The 15,609-nt window shown below is 43.1% G+C and overlaps 1 protein-coding gene across 6 annotated transcripts in view; it reads left to right on the top strand.

The window, feature by feature from the left end:
• The window catches only part of LBHD2 (LBH domain containing 2), a 334,397-nt gene that overhangs the window by 276,258 nt on the left and 42,530 nt on the right, over positions 1-15,609 (top strand). For all 6 annotated transcript variants that reach the window (XM_085626324.1, XM_085626321.1, XM_085626320.1 and 3 more), the window contains one exon: positions 3,254-3,428. In XM_085626324.1, the coding sequence (XP_085482450.1) occupies positions 3,254-3,428 (175 nt within the window). The remainder of the gene's footprint in view (positions 1-3,253; positions 3,429-15,609) is intronic.

The raw sequence follows: 15,609 nt of genomic DNA, 5'->3' as shown, positions 1-15,609 counted from the left end.
GAGGGGCTCCCAGCTCACTCCACACTCTTCCACCAATACGGTCACAGTCACTGAAATTCGATGTAATTGGCTGCAAACTGTCCTCCCCAACCCTTGCTGATCCAACTGACCGTATTGCCGCTGCTCCTCTCCCCTCTTGGGCTCGAAAATCGATTCTTGCCGCTGCTGACCTGATTTTCCTCCACCAAATTGACCGAAGCTCTCCGTAGATTCCGCCAGCTGCTGACACTATTAGCGCCGCCTCCTTTGCTCTCTCGGCTCCCATACGGCTCTAGCTCTCTGCTCCCCTCGGTCTTAATGCCTGCCTTGTGCAGAGTCTTCCGGAGTCACTGAGTCTCAGGTATGAAACCAGGGGGGAAAAAAAGACCAATAAACAGGAAAGAAAAGGTCAAAATAGAATTCCCAGAAAACGGGCATAGAACACATGCATTTTCTCACCGCATAATAGTCAAAAGCGGGTCTCCTGGCTACATCGGATCAGAGCTCCCGCGGCCAGCGTTAACCTTCCGCCATGTTCCTCTTCACCGATACTAGATTTAAGTACTATCAGCTGTCAGGATGGTGGGCAACAAAATCCTGGGACTTTGAATTAAATCTCAAATTTGATTCAGTCTTTATGAGGGGGGCATGGAAACAGGAGGTTTCTTTTTGGTATTGGGCCCTGTTAGAAACTGGAGGGGTGACCGAATCCGAACTCCGAAAACTCTGGGGCAATGACATCATTCTCAAATCCAATGAATTTAAGAGTGTGTGGAGGGACTATTTTACTATGCTGCAGGCAGTCGTCAAACCCGCAGCACTGAAAAGAAATCATCTATATACTATTTATAGGGTATATTTAACTCCTAGAAAACTAGCTAAGGTCACCGGTTTAGAATACCACTGCCCTAGGTGTAAGTATTCTGCTGCAGACGACCTCCATATGCTCATGGATTGCCCGCAGATTTCTAACTATTGGGTTGAGATACAGGAATTTTTTGAGGATGTGTTATCTCAACAAGTGGAGATCACCCCTGAGACTATCTTTTTTGGTCTTACGACAAACTATAATTCTAACGAGCTAGTCTCTAAATTCATTTTTTATGTCATTATTCTGGCGAGACGCGAGATATGTAGGGCATGGAAAAATGTAAATCCCCCAACTTTCATGGAATGTTTGAAACATATAATTCTTACCAGTGAATCGGATATGGCCTGTGACAGTACAAGCTACAATAAGATCTGGGCTGCCTTGGTGGCGTGGCGAAATAAGTAAATGGTAGTCCTATGATTTTGCCCGGGCACTGTTGGTTCTCAATCTCCTTAATAACACTGAGTGCCAACAGTAGTGTGAACTGGAGAGGACCGGGAAGACAGTATTAGCTTGTGGGTTTCGTTTTCCTCCCTGCTCTCAGTATGGGCCTTTGAGACGGGGCTGGAACAGGTTGGCCGTTTGAGAGAGGGGGTATTCTGTTTCCCATCAAGAATGCCCTCCACGGTGTATGAGGACAAAAAAATAAAAATAAATAAATAAATAAATGACATAGTGGTGATGGGCATCATTGGCATACTCTGGGAATTATTGGCATAATTATGGCTGTCTCTGACATAATTGCGTTTGAAGTTAAAGTATTCTGGAAATGTTGGCATATGTGAGATCTTTCAACGTTAAAGTATTGTGGACATTTTGGCCTATGTAAGACTATAGCTGCCATACTGGTAGCCGTCCTTGACATATTGAAAGCATGTTTGCAATAATTGAGGCTATTCCTAGCATTCGGGGGTATGGAGATAATGGGGCCAGTTTTCTTACATATTGTGGACATTTCCCATGCAACTATCGCTATCCCTTTAACCATAGTGACCATGCCATACGGTGCACATTCTTGACATAATTATGGCTCTTCAGCATGTAACCTTGCCCCTAATATAATTGTCCCCATCTGTGACATATTGTGGTTATTCTTGACATAATCATGGCGTTTGCAATGTCATTCCTGACACATTGTGGGCATTCTTGATGTAATGCTAACTATCCTTGAATTCATGGCTATTGACATCCTTGACATATGTTAGAATGAATGAGCATGAAACGTGGACCCTTTCCACGTGTGGCAGGAGCACATGGGTGTATTTGATGAAAATAGAAAGCCAACGTTGGGGTATCCAATGTGTATTAAGTAAAAATGAAAATAATTTTTGGATAAAAACATAACAAGCATTTAATTGGGTGAACTGAGTTTATACCCAACAGAAATATATTCACTAACAAAATGTGTGCATTTTCAAAACAATGGAAAGCGGTTGTCTTGGGCTAAATGATTGCAGCTTTGAAATATATTTTAAAATGACATCTGAGTAATAATTTATGCTGCTTTCAGGAGCCACATTGCTGATGTTGGTTCCATGGTGACAGAGGGCACTTATTGCAATGACACATATTTTATGACCGGTGTGGATTCATTTAACCATCTATATTATTAAAGTTGTTATTATATTTTTGCTTTTGCTGTCTATTATTTGAGCATGTAAAGTTAATATAACATTGTTCCTTCCTTGTTCTAACAGGTGCCTGGGCATTGTAAAGTAGCAGTGTATAATAAACATGCCTGATTTGTCTAGGTCTACTGTGTAGAGGCTGTGATTGTGAGATTTGCAGATTAGATTTTTCCACCCTGCCCCTTCCAAGTAGATTCTCATTCATAACATACATAGAATCCAATTTGAATAGCATGTTGAAGCAAATTAAAGAAAGCAGAATTTAGAAGTAAAGAAAGTTGGAAATTGTCTTATAAAATGCTTTGTTTTCACACCAATTATTCACTTTTTTTAATGATCAATCTCGAAATGTTCTCTGGAATGTAAGGATTGACTAGCCCATCAACAATTTACTGAAATATTTCATTAGTGCATATTCAGAACTTCTTTCCGTTTGCCTGTATATCATTAAAGTGTGTTGTAAAATGCAGCATTTGGCACCGCTCTGTATGAATAGTTTGTGAGGGCAATAATTGTACCAAGCACTTAGAGTTATAGGATATGGACAAGAAATTCCAATCAGATATTTATGCCCCACCTGTATCAAAGTTCATCTGCAGTCAATGCCTGTTTTAGAAGCATTCATTCAAATGATCTCTAATTGGCCAGTTTTTTTCTAGACCCCGTTCTTGTCCTTGCATGTTGTCCCTGTCAAATAACATTTTGGGCCTTAAAAAGTTGGCATGTTGTAACTTCTTCATTTACTTGAGTCTCATGTAACATCACATCTTCTTAGATTTTTCCAGATGCACGAGAGAAGTACCCAAAACTGTCAAAACGATTACCGTCGATTGTAGTGGATCCCACTGAATCTGGAGAGGTTGAAAGTGGGGAGCTTCGTTGGCCACCAGATGATTATTCGCCGACAGATGATAAAAGTTCTGCCCACGGCCAAAAAGGATCAAAAGCAGGTGAGCACCAGTTAGTAGATCTCAATTGCATGCAACCAAATGGCAAATTGAGTTGCAGTGTTAATGAATGAGTTCAAATGGCCAGATCAGGTCAAATGCACCAGTGCTTGTCAGTTTTGAATTGTTGTTGGGCGCGTTTGCACTGCCTCAGGTAATTTTGCAACTCTTTTGAACTGCACCAACCAACCAACTTACTAGTTGTGCTGGCCTGGCATGTAAAAGCGAATTTTTCATTTGTGATATGGTGAAATATCTCTGCAAAACTTTTCGGCATCGAGGAAAAATGCTTAGAATCAACACAAAATCACCAGAACCAGTTCATCTGAACAATAAAACGGTCTCTGGTCCAAGGTGAGAGTGTATGAGTACCATCACTTTGTCATCAACGAGTCAAACAGCATAAGTGCTATTCTGTCATAGGTAATGTTTCAGTCCAGCTGGCCACCATTGTCAGACCCGAACCAGGCTGCGTTCCGGGGCTCGCATGCCTGCTTCTTTGACAGCCGTGTGGCTATTCCCCTCCAGCTCTTAAATGTGAGATATCAGACACAAATCCCCCCTTGACCTCATTTCCGCCATGCAGCAGCCCAAGTTTTACTGTGTCAGCACATGAGCTACATCTGTCCCTTTTTAATCATGAACATTTGTATGGTGCTGGCTCGCTTTCTTTAGAACCGCAGCTCCTTCCTAGAAGGATGTATTTACTGGAGCATTGTTAGATTAAATCGTGTGAATCATGGCGTCCAGCCTGTTAGTAATGGGCCAGGGAAATATTTCGTAGGTTTTGCATTCTGAATGCCAGTTGCAAAATCTATGCTGAATATAGCGGGTGAATATAAAGGGGGCGTTACTTGAGTTAATTTTAGGTGTCATATATAATCCAGCCTCTGCACTGCCCGAGCCTCTGATTAACGCTGGAATAAAAGTGGGGATCGATTTTGATGTGAAATGCTCCCCAGTGATTAGATAAGTGAGGTAAGAAAATTACAGTTTGGGAGTTTAAAGTAAGCTTTATGCGGTTTTGCGTTTCAAAAGGTTTTTGATAATTGTATGATTTTAATTTGACATGACTAACAGTTTGTTGATATCTGTAGATGCGAGATATTACAGGTGGGGTATTAATATTTTTTTAAAAAAGCTGGGTGTAGAAAGTGCTTAGATGATCACCCTATATAAAAATGCGGCACCAATAATTTGATATGTAGCTTTGCACCTTACTGTTGGGAAGAAGGAGCATTGTGGGTTAAGCAGGGGGAATTACGAGGAAAAGAACTCTAAGAGACTCTTTACGAACGGCCTGATAATTTCCATGGGGCCGCTAACTGCAGTTATCGGCCCCATCGGAATTTTGATCTTTTGATTTTCACTCCGACGTTTCAAATCTGAGGAGAACTGAGTAATTACATGGGGAAGCAGGCCCAGAATTATTGCTTCCTCTGGTAATTCCTACTTTCTAAGGTTATCCTCAGTCTCCCGTTTTTCATCCCCGGTAACTCCGGCTCTCTGGGATTACCAGCTCCCCGGGTATCGGCAGATCTGGGGAGGCCAAAGTTAACAAGAGGATTACTGGGCCGCTCATAATGAAGCTTTAAGTAGGCGAAACAATTAAAACATTCCAGAAAGCAGCTGTGTAACAAAACAAGAGGCTCTCCCTCGCTAGGGTAAGGCGAGTGCCCCACTGCCCCACCCTTCTTCGACTGTGTTTAATGAAGTGTGCCCCTGTCGCCATGTACTCTTCCCCTACTGCCCGTGTCTGGAATATAGTGGATGTTTAACAAAAAACAGACCTTTGATCCAAAAACGAACACCTGCTATTCTAGATTATTTCCTCCTCAAAAAACCGCTTCCATCTACATCAGTTGTGTTTCTTCTTATCTGACTTCATCCCTCCTCAGCACCACTTCAGAGAGCTGGCTCAGCCCAGGCTGGGAATTTCCAACATCTTGCCACGCTGACATTTGCATAGTTACACCCATAACATGTCAGAATACTCGGTCCATTACATCAGGTTAGGTTTGTAAATAAGCAAGGCGAGCTTCGTCCGAAGGATGCGCGTTTTCTAATGCTTTAGTTCCAGGAAACAGGCTGAATATTTTCTCTGGCTGCCTGGGTCTGTAAATATTCAAAGTGTTTATAAGACTGAGACCTCGATGGTTTTCCCAACAGTCCCTAAATGTGGGTCAAATATTATCTCAAGCAGGTCTCTAAATAACCAAATAATTCATCATGGTAGGAGCTGCATTGCTTTTTCCAGAAGTGCCTGGGAAGCAAATATATACGCAAATTCGCCAGTGAACGATAGAGATGCCTGTGTAAACCGTTGTACTACCAGGCAACAAGTCAGATATTATCTCGGGGAAGGCCTGTAAACAAGCAAGACCTGGGTAGTTTTATCTCAGAGTGCCTGCTCACAACCCCTTATAATCCAAGTCTAGGTATGTGAATACACACAACCATTTACACTCTGCAAGCTCGACAGGTACAATCGAGGCAGTCAAAAGTTGGACGCAGCAGAGGATAATTTAACTCCTCTCTAGCCAGGACTTGCACCTCAACTGACCATAGACAGAGGAGATTAGTGACTTACAATAAAACGAAGCTAGCATTACCTGTTATGCCAATTCAGTTTTGTAATTGTATTTTGGGGGGCGAGGGTGTATAGGGGTGGCTTTCCTGCAGATGTGCAAACACTTAAACCACAGCGCGCAATTGACGCTTCGAAATCAAGAAAGCCAATCATGTCATGTCAACATTTCCCTCTTCAGATTTACTGAACGGCAGAACTAGGAGCATTAGCAGGCAGGATGGGCAGCAGGTGAGGAGATGATTTGATAAGAGCAATCGCACCACAGTACTTCTAGTTTACTTGTGATTCACACACAAAAAAGTCCTGTTGTAACAAGACACACACACACAGTAGTGGCCCATGGAGGGAGTGCTGCGGGACGGTGAGGCGGGGCGGGGGAGGAGCAGGGTGGGGGGTAGTAAACTACAGCATACGGCAGAACGGAGGTAAGTAAACAAATAAATAAATAAAACGAATTTCATTGCACACGCTACATCGCATTTAGCAATGCAGCACGCGCAACGAAATTCATTTTATTTACTTATTTGTTTACTTACCTCCGTTCGGCCGTATTCCGTAGTTTACTACCCCCACCCTGCTCTTCCCCTGCCCCGCCCCACCGGCCCGCAGCACTCCCTCCATGGGCCGCTACTATACACACACACGTGCAAGCACGCACGCAGGCACACACACAGCCGCGGCCCGTGGAGGGAGTTCCGTGGGGCAGTAAGGCAGGGCGGGGGAGGGGCAGGGTGGGGGGTTCTAAAATCCGGAATATGGATAATTGCAGGTAAGTAAACAATTAAATAAATAAAACGAATTTCGTAGCGCGCGCTGCATCAAAAAACCCTGCCCCTGCCCTGCCCCGCCTTACCGCCCCACGGAACTCCCTCCACGGGCCGCGGCTGCACACACACACACACACACACACACACACACACACACACACACACACAGGCAGTCGCCACTGTGTATTTATATATTAGGTCACAGTTTCCATGGGAAACGTGTTTGTTTTGCTAATAACATTGGCACCGTTTAGCAAACCTTCACAAAACGTTCCGAAAAAAGTTCCTCCACCTCAGCTCCTTCCTGGACAGTATTGAGGTGATCAGTCAAGCGGGGCCCGAGAAAAAGGGAGGCCCCTAATCATAATTTTCCCATGTAAAAATCAATAGGACATTTTTAGAAGCAATACAGCAAAAAACACAGTTGAACAGAATTACATCAATTGTAGCAGAAAGTTAGCTCTTTAATCAGAAAGCATGTTTTTTTGATTTGCTTTAATTGGTTAAGCATTTCTTGAGAAGTTAGCGTTTAGGTTATAGTGATATCTGCATGGTTGATCTCCCACAGTACAGCAGATTAAAAAATAGAGAAAAAAATAGAGTGAAATGATTGGGTGAGAGGGCTTTTTTTTCCCCCATCGGTCATTTTGGTACCACAGGACAAGTACCGTCCCACAGGACCGAGCAATCTGATTGGTTGGTCTGCAACATGAAGAAAAATGTGGCAGCTGCCATTACAAGACACAGGAATTTAGTCCCTGTGCTTTCAAATGCGAATTTAAATCAGAGAACAGGGATCTCTGAGAAACCCCCCTACCAAGGACGAAAAATAAAAAAATTAAAATTAGTGTTGCAGATCCCTCAGTACTTCAGCGGCACCCAGCGCAGCCGCCATGAGTTACTGTGGGACTCCGGTAGTAGGCTGGTACAACAAGACTATGCAAGCTCCACTGACTGCAGTATCATGGAAGTACCACAGTATGAAAAAAAGTGGTTTGGGGGTATGCACAGCAGCATTCTAGTTGCCCATGGGGAGTTGGGCAGAGGGCCTGGCCAAATGCCAGGCCATGCAGCCCACCTCCCGCCGCACAAGGTCAAAGGATATGCACAGTGCAGGGGTTCGCCGCCTACGGGGGTGCTGGGCACAGGGGCTGGTCACACACAGCCTAAAGCTATGTTCATTGAGGTAGCTAGCTGACTATGATTAAAAATCCTGATGATTAGAAATTCTCTGAAAACAAATGTTAAAGTCACTTTATAGTTCGGTTTGGTAACAAGATCATACTTTACAAAAAAACTCAGAAATTCATTGAAAAATATAAAGGTTAGAGTGATGTTATATTTAGATAAGGTTTTAAGATTTTAGTTTTTGTGAAAAAAAACAAGGAATTCTCTGAAGAAAAAACAAATATCAAATTGACGCTATGGAAAGGCCTTGTAATAAAGTGAAGTGATATGCTCAGTGAAGTCATATTTTTTTTTTCACTGAAAAAACAAAGGATAAAGTGGAGTTATACGTAAGTCTTCTGTTAACAAAATAATAAAATGCACTGCCATATATTTCATATGTAAACAGGGATGTAGTATGTGAGGTGTAAGTTATACTTATGTTATTTACGTATGAGAGGTGAATTTCAGTGGTTTTTTTATTATAAAAAAAGTTTTTCAATTATTATTAGAAGACCTACATTTAACTCCACTTTAACCACTTCTTTTTTCTGTCAATTCCAAAGTTTTTTTAGTGTAAAGTAATATCTTATCACAATACATCTGTCGCAAATTCCCCCTGTATGCAGTCTTCGGCACGGCACGACAGGGGTTTGGTCACAGAGCTTTGCTTGAGGCCAGGCTCTGCGTTCAAGACCTGTGGATTGACAAACACCCAACACGCATGGCCTCTGCGCATGCACAGTGGAAGCTTGGTAGTAGAACCTGCTCTTAACACTCCTGTAGGCGGCCAACCGTCCACAGGATCCCAAACCACATATTCGTTTTTTTTTCTTATTGGGGACTCATGTAGGAGCTCGCAGGATCACACCGGGCCAAGCTGAATCCCACAGGGGTCCTGCAGGACTGTGATGAACCCCAAAAATTGTTTTTGGGTTTTGGTGCCTCTGGGGTGATGGTTCTCTGGGACCCCGAGTTCTGTAATTGTGGACACAACATTTTTCGTCATGTTGTGACCGCCCATTAAATCAAAATGCTTTAAAAAAAAGAAATCCTGCCCAAGTCCTGCAGCACTAGATAGCACAGTTTTAAACCTTGAGTTCACTAAAAAAGCTGAACAGATTTACACCAATTTATCAAAATCATGTTTTCTGGATAAATATCTAACTTCCTGCCAAATTTGGTGTCATTCTATTCAGCCATTTATTCTGTATCATTGTCTAATTTTTCCAGCAGTTATAGTTAGAGTTATTTCAAGTAACTATAACTCGCGCCCTAAGGTAACTATAACTCACGCCCTCACCATTCACTGATAATTACCCCAGAGATTACAGCACTTATGACATTTGTGATAAAATCATTGATACTATTGATGTATTATTTGGAATTACATTTTTCACGAAGAAACTGTGCATGGCAGGGGCACAAATTATAGTTACTTTAGGGTGCGAGTTATAATTACTTGAAATACCTCTAACTATAACTGCTGAATTTATATGGTTTTGTGCGAGTAAATTCAGAACCTACCTATAAAGTCCATGTAGCCTTTGTTTTTTCAAGTGTGTATACATATATATATATGTGTGTGTATATCTATATATCTATATCTATATCTTAATATACATGTATATATAGATATACATACATACCTATATATTTATGTATACACACTTAAAAAAACAAAGGTTACAGGGATGTTATAGTTAGGTTCTGAATATATATATATTGAAGAAGAATGCTGAGCCGAGTTTCTAAAACTACATGCATTTATTTGTAGAAGACAGCATGCTCTTTTAAATGTCCTTACGCGTTTCTACGTTTCAGTCAGCCTTGCTCACAGGTGGAAACGGTTTGCCAGTGGAATGCTTTTTTATATATGCCAGCTGTCATATGACTCAGTGTTACACAGTACTGCTGTTACCAGAATGCACTAAAGTGTTGTCCGGTGATACTTTACAAGCTGCAGCACACATTTTGATAACACATAATTGCATCCTTCGTGTTGCAGTTGTATACTTATGTCCACTTCGAGTGCACTCATGATGGATATTCATATATGTACAGTGTGACAGCAGGCAAAATATAGTGTTATATATATATATATATATATATATATATATATATATATATTTTTTTTTTACTACTAAAACCCAAGGTTACAGTATCGTTCATCATCGGTGATGTCATTTGAGATGTTATCAGTGAGGTCATAATTGATGCAATAGAACATGTCATGAGTGATTTAATATGCGAGGTTGTGAGCAGTGTATGGAGGGGAGCTAGTCATAGTTAGCTCTGCTAAGTATAACTGGTGAAAATCTGTATTCTTTTTAGTTCAAAACATCACTGACATATTGACCTAACTGTAACACTACTTTAACCTTTGTTTTTTTCAGAAAAGTTCTAAGGTTTAAAAAAAAAATATATATATATTTAAAAAAAGAACATTATTAAACTCTGTATTCACACAGCCCATACTTTATAAATACATTTTAATTTTAATCACTTGGAGTTGCAGCTGTTTCTTAAATGCAGCTGAAGACACCATTATCTTTTACTTAAAAAAAAAATCAGCTCTGCTGAGCACAAGTCAAAGAGACTTCCTTCTCCTCCAAACCCCAAAGCACAATTTCAGCTATCTGTGCTTGTGCAGCCAATTACATCACAGCATTTCTTCAGCCATGTAGTGACAATGTTAACTATTGGTCAACCTTAATAAAACCTGGTCCTTTTTAGGTCTCGCCTACGAAGCGCACATGCGCTGCATAGGAAAAAAACCTTTAGTAATCGGCACAGCTTTGCGGGCAAAAACGTGCACGGGTTGCATTGCTTTGAATGGCAACGCGTGCACGTTTGGCGATTCCCTTGCGGGAGCGAGCTTTCAAACCATATGTTTGTAATTGACTCGCTCCCTCCCGCAAGGGAAACAGACCCATGCTCCCTCCTCTATCCCCTCCCCCTGCTGCTTTTTACTTTCAGCGCACGATTGTTTTTGTAGCGAACATCTTCAAATAGACTGGTAATTGTTTTTGCTAAAAACAAAATCATTACTGCTGTAAGAAAACTGTGCCAAGGTAGAATTGGCTGCCTTCAGCTAACAGTGTACAGACATATTTGCCACACAACGACCCCCACCCAACATGGTGAAGCTAGCTGCGACGCGAGAGTTAATGCAAATGGCTTTTGTGTGTCCTGCCCTTTTCAAGAAAGACCGATTTGTCTCCATTGTTTTAATACCCGATTTACTTCAAAGCTCCATTAAGTGAGTAACTGCGACAGTGCAGCCATCTGCTTAGCGTACACTTTCAATATATTAATGCAGTAACTTTTACTTAATTATTGGCTAAATACGCTCCCGATGTTATTTCAGAAAGCAATACAAATACGACAGGAAGCGGGAAGGATTGTGAGAGGAGTTCCGCTCCGACTTCTGTTTTGTTCACCTTAAAATGCTGCATGTTAAACAGCCAGATTGGTTGATCTCACGTCTCCAAGCTGTCTGAGTGAGTTATTGACAGCCAGGCACTGAATACAGCCTGGAGCTCGCGTTCATGAGCTGCCAGGGGCGGTATTCCCTTTACTCCATCTTCAGGCAGTTTTTCGACCTTCCCTGCATGCCTGCCAGGTCACCTGTCCCCGTGCCAGGTCATCTGTGCGCCTGCCATGCCACCTATGCGCGTGCTAGTTAACGACATATGGAAGTAAAGTGAAAAGATGTGGCCTAACGACTAGAACGCCCGAAATTGATCTTTGGGAAACGGGTTTGAGTCTCAGCGAGGGGCTCAACAGACTGTGATTCTGGGCAAATGACTTAATCACTCGTGCCTAAAAATGAATGTGCCCATATGGAATGCAAATAGTGCTCGCGTAAAGCGCTCCAATACCTTCAGGTAGAGTTCGCGCTATATAAATTTGCGAAAAACATATACATCTATAATTGTAATTTTCAAAGGTAACTGATACAATGTATGGGGTCTCCAAAGTTGACCGGCAGTAAGATATACATGATATACAATTGCGGGCAAAATGCTATAAGGTCCTAGTCCTCTTTCTGTTTCAAAGCAGAGTGTTGTGTAGTGCACCAGGCTCTGTGTGTGTGATGTACTATTCCAAAGAAACACGAGCAGAGTCTCACTATGGCTTCGGGCACGGAGAGCAGGAGCTGGATGCCAACTCAGCACTGATGGAGTTATCACCAGTGTCATGTGGAGGTATGTTTGTTGTGTTCAAGACTACCCTGGTTTTTGTAGGGGTATTCGCAGTTACTCTGTGTATGTTTGGCGTTCTCCCACTTGAGTTCCACTGTATTCTCACAGCATACATGATGTGGTTGTGTGGATTTTTTTTTACCATTCACTTTACATTTCCTCTACATAGGACGGTTGGAGAGTATTCATCCCTGCTTTTGGGATAGCGTCATGGGCTTGATTTGCCCATTTTATTAGTTTAGCCTGGGTACCTCTTACGTGAGGGAGTTCCCAGTGTCCTAGTGGGTGGTCTTCACCCATTTCTTGGTCATACGTTACACACCCTCACATTAGGGTGGTCTTAATGTTTTATTGGGTGGCATAGCCAATAGGTCTTGCCTTTGGGACCTTTTAAGTATTTAATTATGCAGCACAATATCCTTGGTGCATGACTAAACACGTATAATGTCCCAAAGGCAAGACCTATTGGCTATGCCAATGCTTGTTCTAATTCTTCCCAAACAAAGTTGCAAAGCTCTCGCAGTAATTTTCCATGCAGATCTCACGAGACTCTCACTGGATCATACGAACCCCATGCGGCAAGCTTCACTTCTTGAAGCTTGCAAATTACTCCTGCGAGATTCTCATGGGATCGCAGCAGAATTACAAACTCATCAAATACCATCTTCCATTACAAAACTAACACTCTTTAACCAATAATTTTTTCCTATAAAAGCTCTCTTTTCAATTGCATATTGACACCTTGCAAGAGTGAAAGTACTCAAACAGTCGTCTCTACCCAAATATTTATTTGACTCCCACAAGACTAATAAGCCTAATATATAAAAATGGCACTGAACTGAAGAGACTGGATTCATCACTCAGAATACTAGGGAACTAGGTTTTACATGCAACCTTTCTCTTGGATGACGGATTTGTGTAGTTAAGTGTGAGAGGAGAGACTAGTCTCTCTACTGAGATCTCCCTCTCAGACAACAGTTGTATGTAGTGAAGTATGAGGGGAGACTGACCTCTACGCTGAGATGTCTCTCTTGGATAACAAATGTGTGTACTGGAACATTGGGACAGACTGATCTCTTCGCTAGCATCAGTCTCTTGGATGACAGCTGTGCATAGTTGGATGTGGAGAGGGACTGGCCTCACAGCTGAGACCTCTGTCTATGATGACGGGTGTGTGCATTAGCGTGTAGGCAGGAATTGGCCTTCTGCTGACACTTCTGTTTCAGATGACAGATGTGCGTAGTAGGGTGTCTGGAGGGACTCGCTCCTCCACTAAGGTCCCTCTCTTGGATGACAGATGCGCATAGTACAGCATGGTTAGGCACTGGCCTCTCTGCTCAGACCTCTCTCTCGGATGACAGGTATGCATAGTAAGGTGTGGGGAGTGACTGCCCTATTCTCCAATGAGACCCCTCTCTTGGATGACAGGTGTGCATAGTAAGGTGTGTGGGGAGACTTCCCTCTCTGCTCACAGCTTCCCACAGTGTCAGGTGTATGTAGTATGTATTAGGAGGGACTAACCTCTCCACTAACAACCCCCCACAGGATGATAAGCATGCATAGTAGTATGTGGGAGGGCTATCCTATCCGCAAGTTTCCCTCTTGGGTGACAGGTGTGCATAGTAGAGTGCGAGGAGAGACTGGGCTCTGCACTAACAGCTATGTCGCAGATGACAGGTGTGCATAGTAGATGTGGGAGGATTGCCTTCTATGCTAACACCTCTCTCTTGGATGATGAGTCTCTGTACTACAGTGTGAAAAGGGTCTGGATTCTCCAGTGAGACCTCTGTTTCATGTCTCAGATGTGCATAGCAGTGTGTGTGGAGAGACTGAGCCTCTCTAATGAGACTGCTCTCTTGGATGACGAGTGTGCATAGTAGCGTGTGAAAAGACACTAACCTCTCCACTGACACCTCTCTCAAGGCTGACTGGTGTGCTTAGTAGGGTGTATGAAGGGACTAACTGCTCAACTAACATCCCTCCACAGAGTGATAAGCATGCGTAGTAGTATTTGGGGATGAACTAGTCTCAAAGCTGACACACCTCTCCTGGATGACAGGTGTGCATAGTAGGGTGTGTGAAGAAACTGTTTTCTCCATTCAGACCCATCTCTCAGATGACAGGTGTCCATAGTAGGATGTGTGGATGGACTGGCATCTCCCCTAAAACCTCTCTCTTGGATGATAGATGTGCGTAGTATACTTTGGGGAGGGACAGGTGTACATATTACGGTGCCTAGATAGACTGGCCTTTCCACTAACACCTTTCTCTTGGCTGATTGGTGTGCTCAGTAGGATGCATGGAGGGACTGGCCTCTCTGCTGACACCTTTTCCAAGGTTGTCAGGTGTACAAAGTCAGGTGTATGGAGGAACTAACCTCTCTACCACTAACACCCCTCCACAGGGTGATAACCATGCGTAGTAGTGTGTGGGGAGGAACTACATGCTCCGCTGAGACCTCTGTCTCAGATGACAGGTGTGCATGGTAAGGTGTGTGGAGGGACTGGCCTCTCTGCTGAGACCCCTCTCTTGAATGACTGGTGTGTATAGTAGGGTATGGGTAGAGACTGGCCACTCTGCTGAGACCTTTCTCACAGATGACAGGTTTGCATAGTAGGGTTTATGGAAAGACTGGCAGACTGGCTTCTCTGCTGAGACGTCTCTCTTGAATGACTGGTGTTCGTAGTGTAGTGGGGGTAGTGACTTGCCTCTATGCTAAGACCTCTCTCTTTGATGACAAAAGTGCATAGTATGTTTTGGGAACGGACTGGCCTCTCTGCTGACAGCTTTCTGCAGGGCATCGGGTGTATGTAGTAGGGAGTGGGCTGGGTTCAACCTCTCCATAAACACCCCTCCACTGGATGATAAGCATTCATAGTGGTTTGTAGAGAGGAGCTTGACTCTCCGCTCACACCTCTCTCTTCAATGACGGGTGTGGATAGTAGGGTGCAGAGAGGTGCTGGCCTCGCCGCTGAGACCTTTCTCTGGGATGAACGGTGTGCGTAGTATGGTGTGGAGAGAGACTAGCCTCTCTGCTGAGACTTCTATCTGGGATGACAAATGTGCATAGTAGGCTGTGGGTTTTGATTTTCCGGTCCACTGACAGCTATTGTAGTCTTCGCAATAAGGACCTGAAGGGATCTGTAAAGCCAGGAGTGTACAGATCCCCAAAATAATGACAAATTCACATCTTATACAACTGGCTAAAAGTGAAGCAGATAAGAGCTTATCAGAACAGGATCAACCATTGAGAGGCATATATTTGGTTAATCCCTAGTCCTCTTTTTAACCTCTATCCTAGAGGCCACTGAATAAAGTTTAAGTGGACCTCTAGAGATATTTGTATTTATCACCCTTATCACTCTTTCAAGGCACTCTTCCCCTCATTCGCCTCTCTACACAGCTCATCCCTGTGAAAACACCTCAGCTCCTCCCCTTGGGGAGTCGCTGCC

The sequence above is a fragment of the Triturus cristatus genome, chromosome 9 (assembly GCF_964204655.1).
Source record: "Triturus cristatus chromosome 9, aTriCri1.1, whole genome shotgun sequence".
Lineage (NCBI taxonomy): Eukaryota > Metazoa > Chordata > Amphibia > Caudata > Salamandridae > Triturus > Triturus cristatus.
The sequence above is the reverse complement of the archived record's forward strand: the minus strand, read 5'-3'. Positions and strand labels throughout refer to the sequence as shown.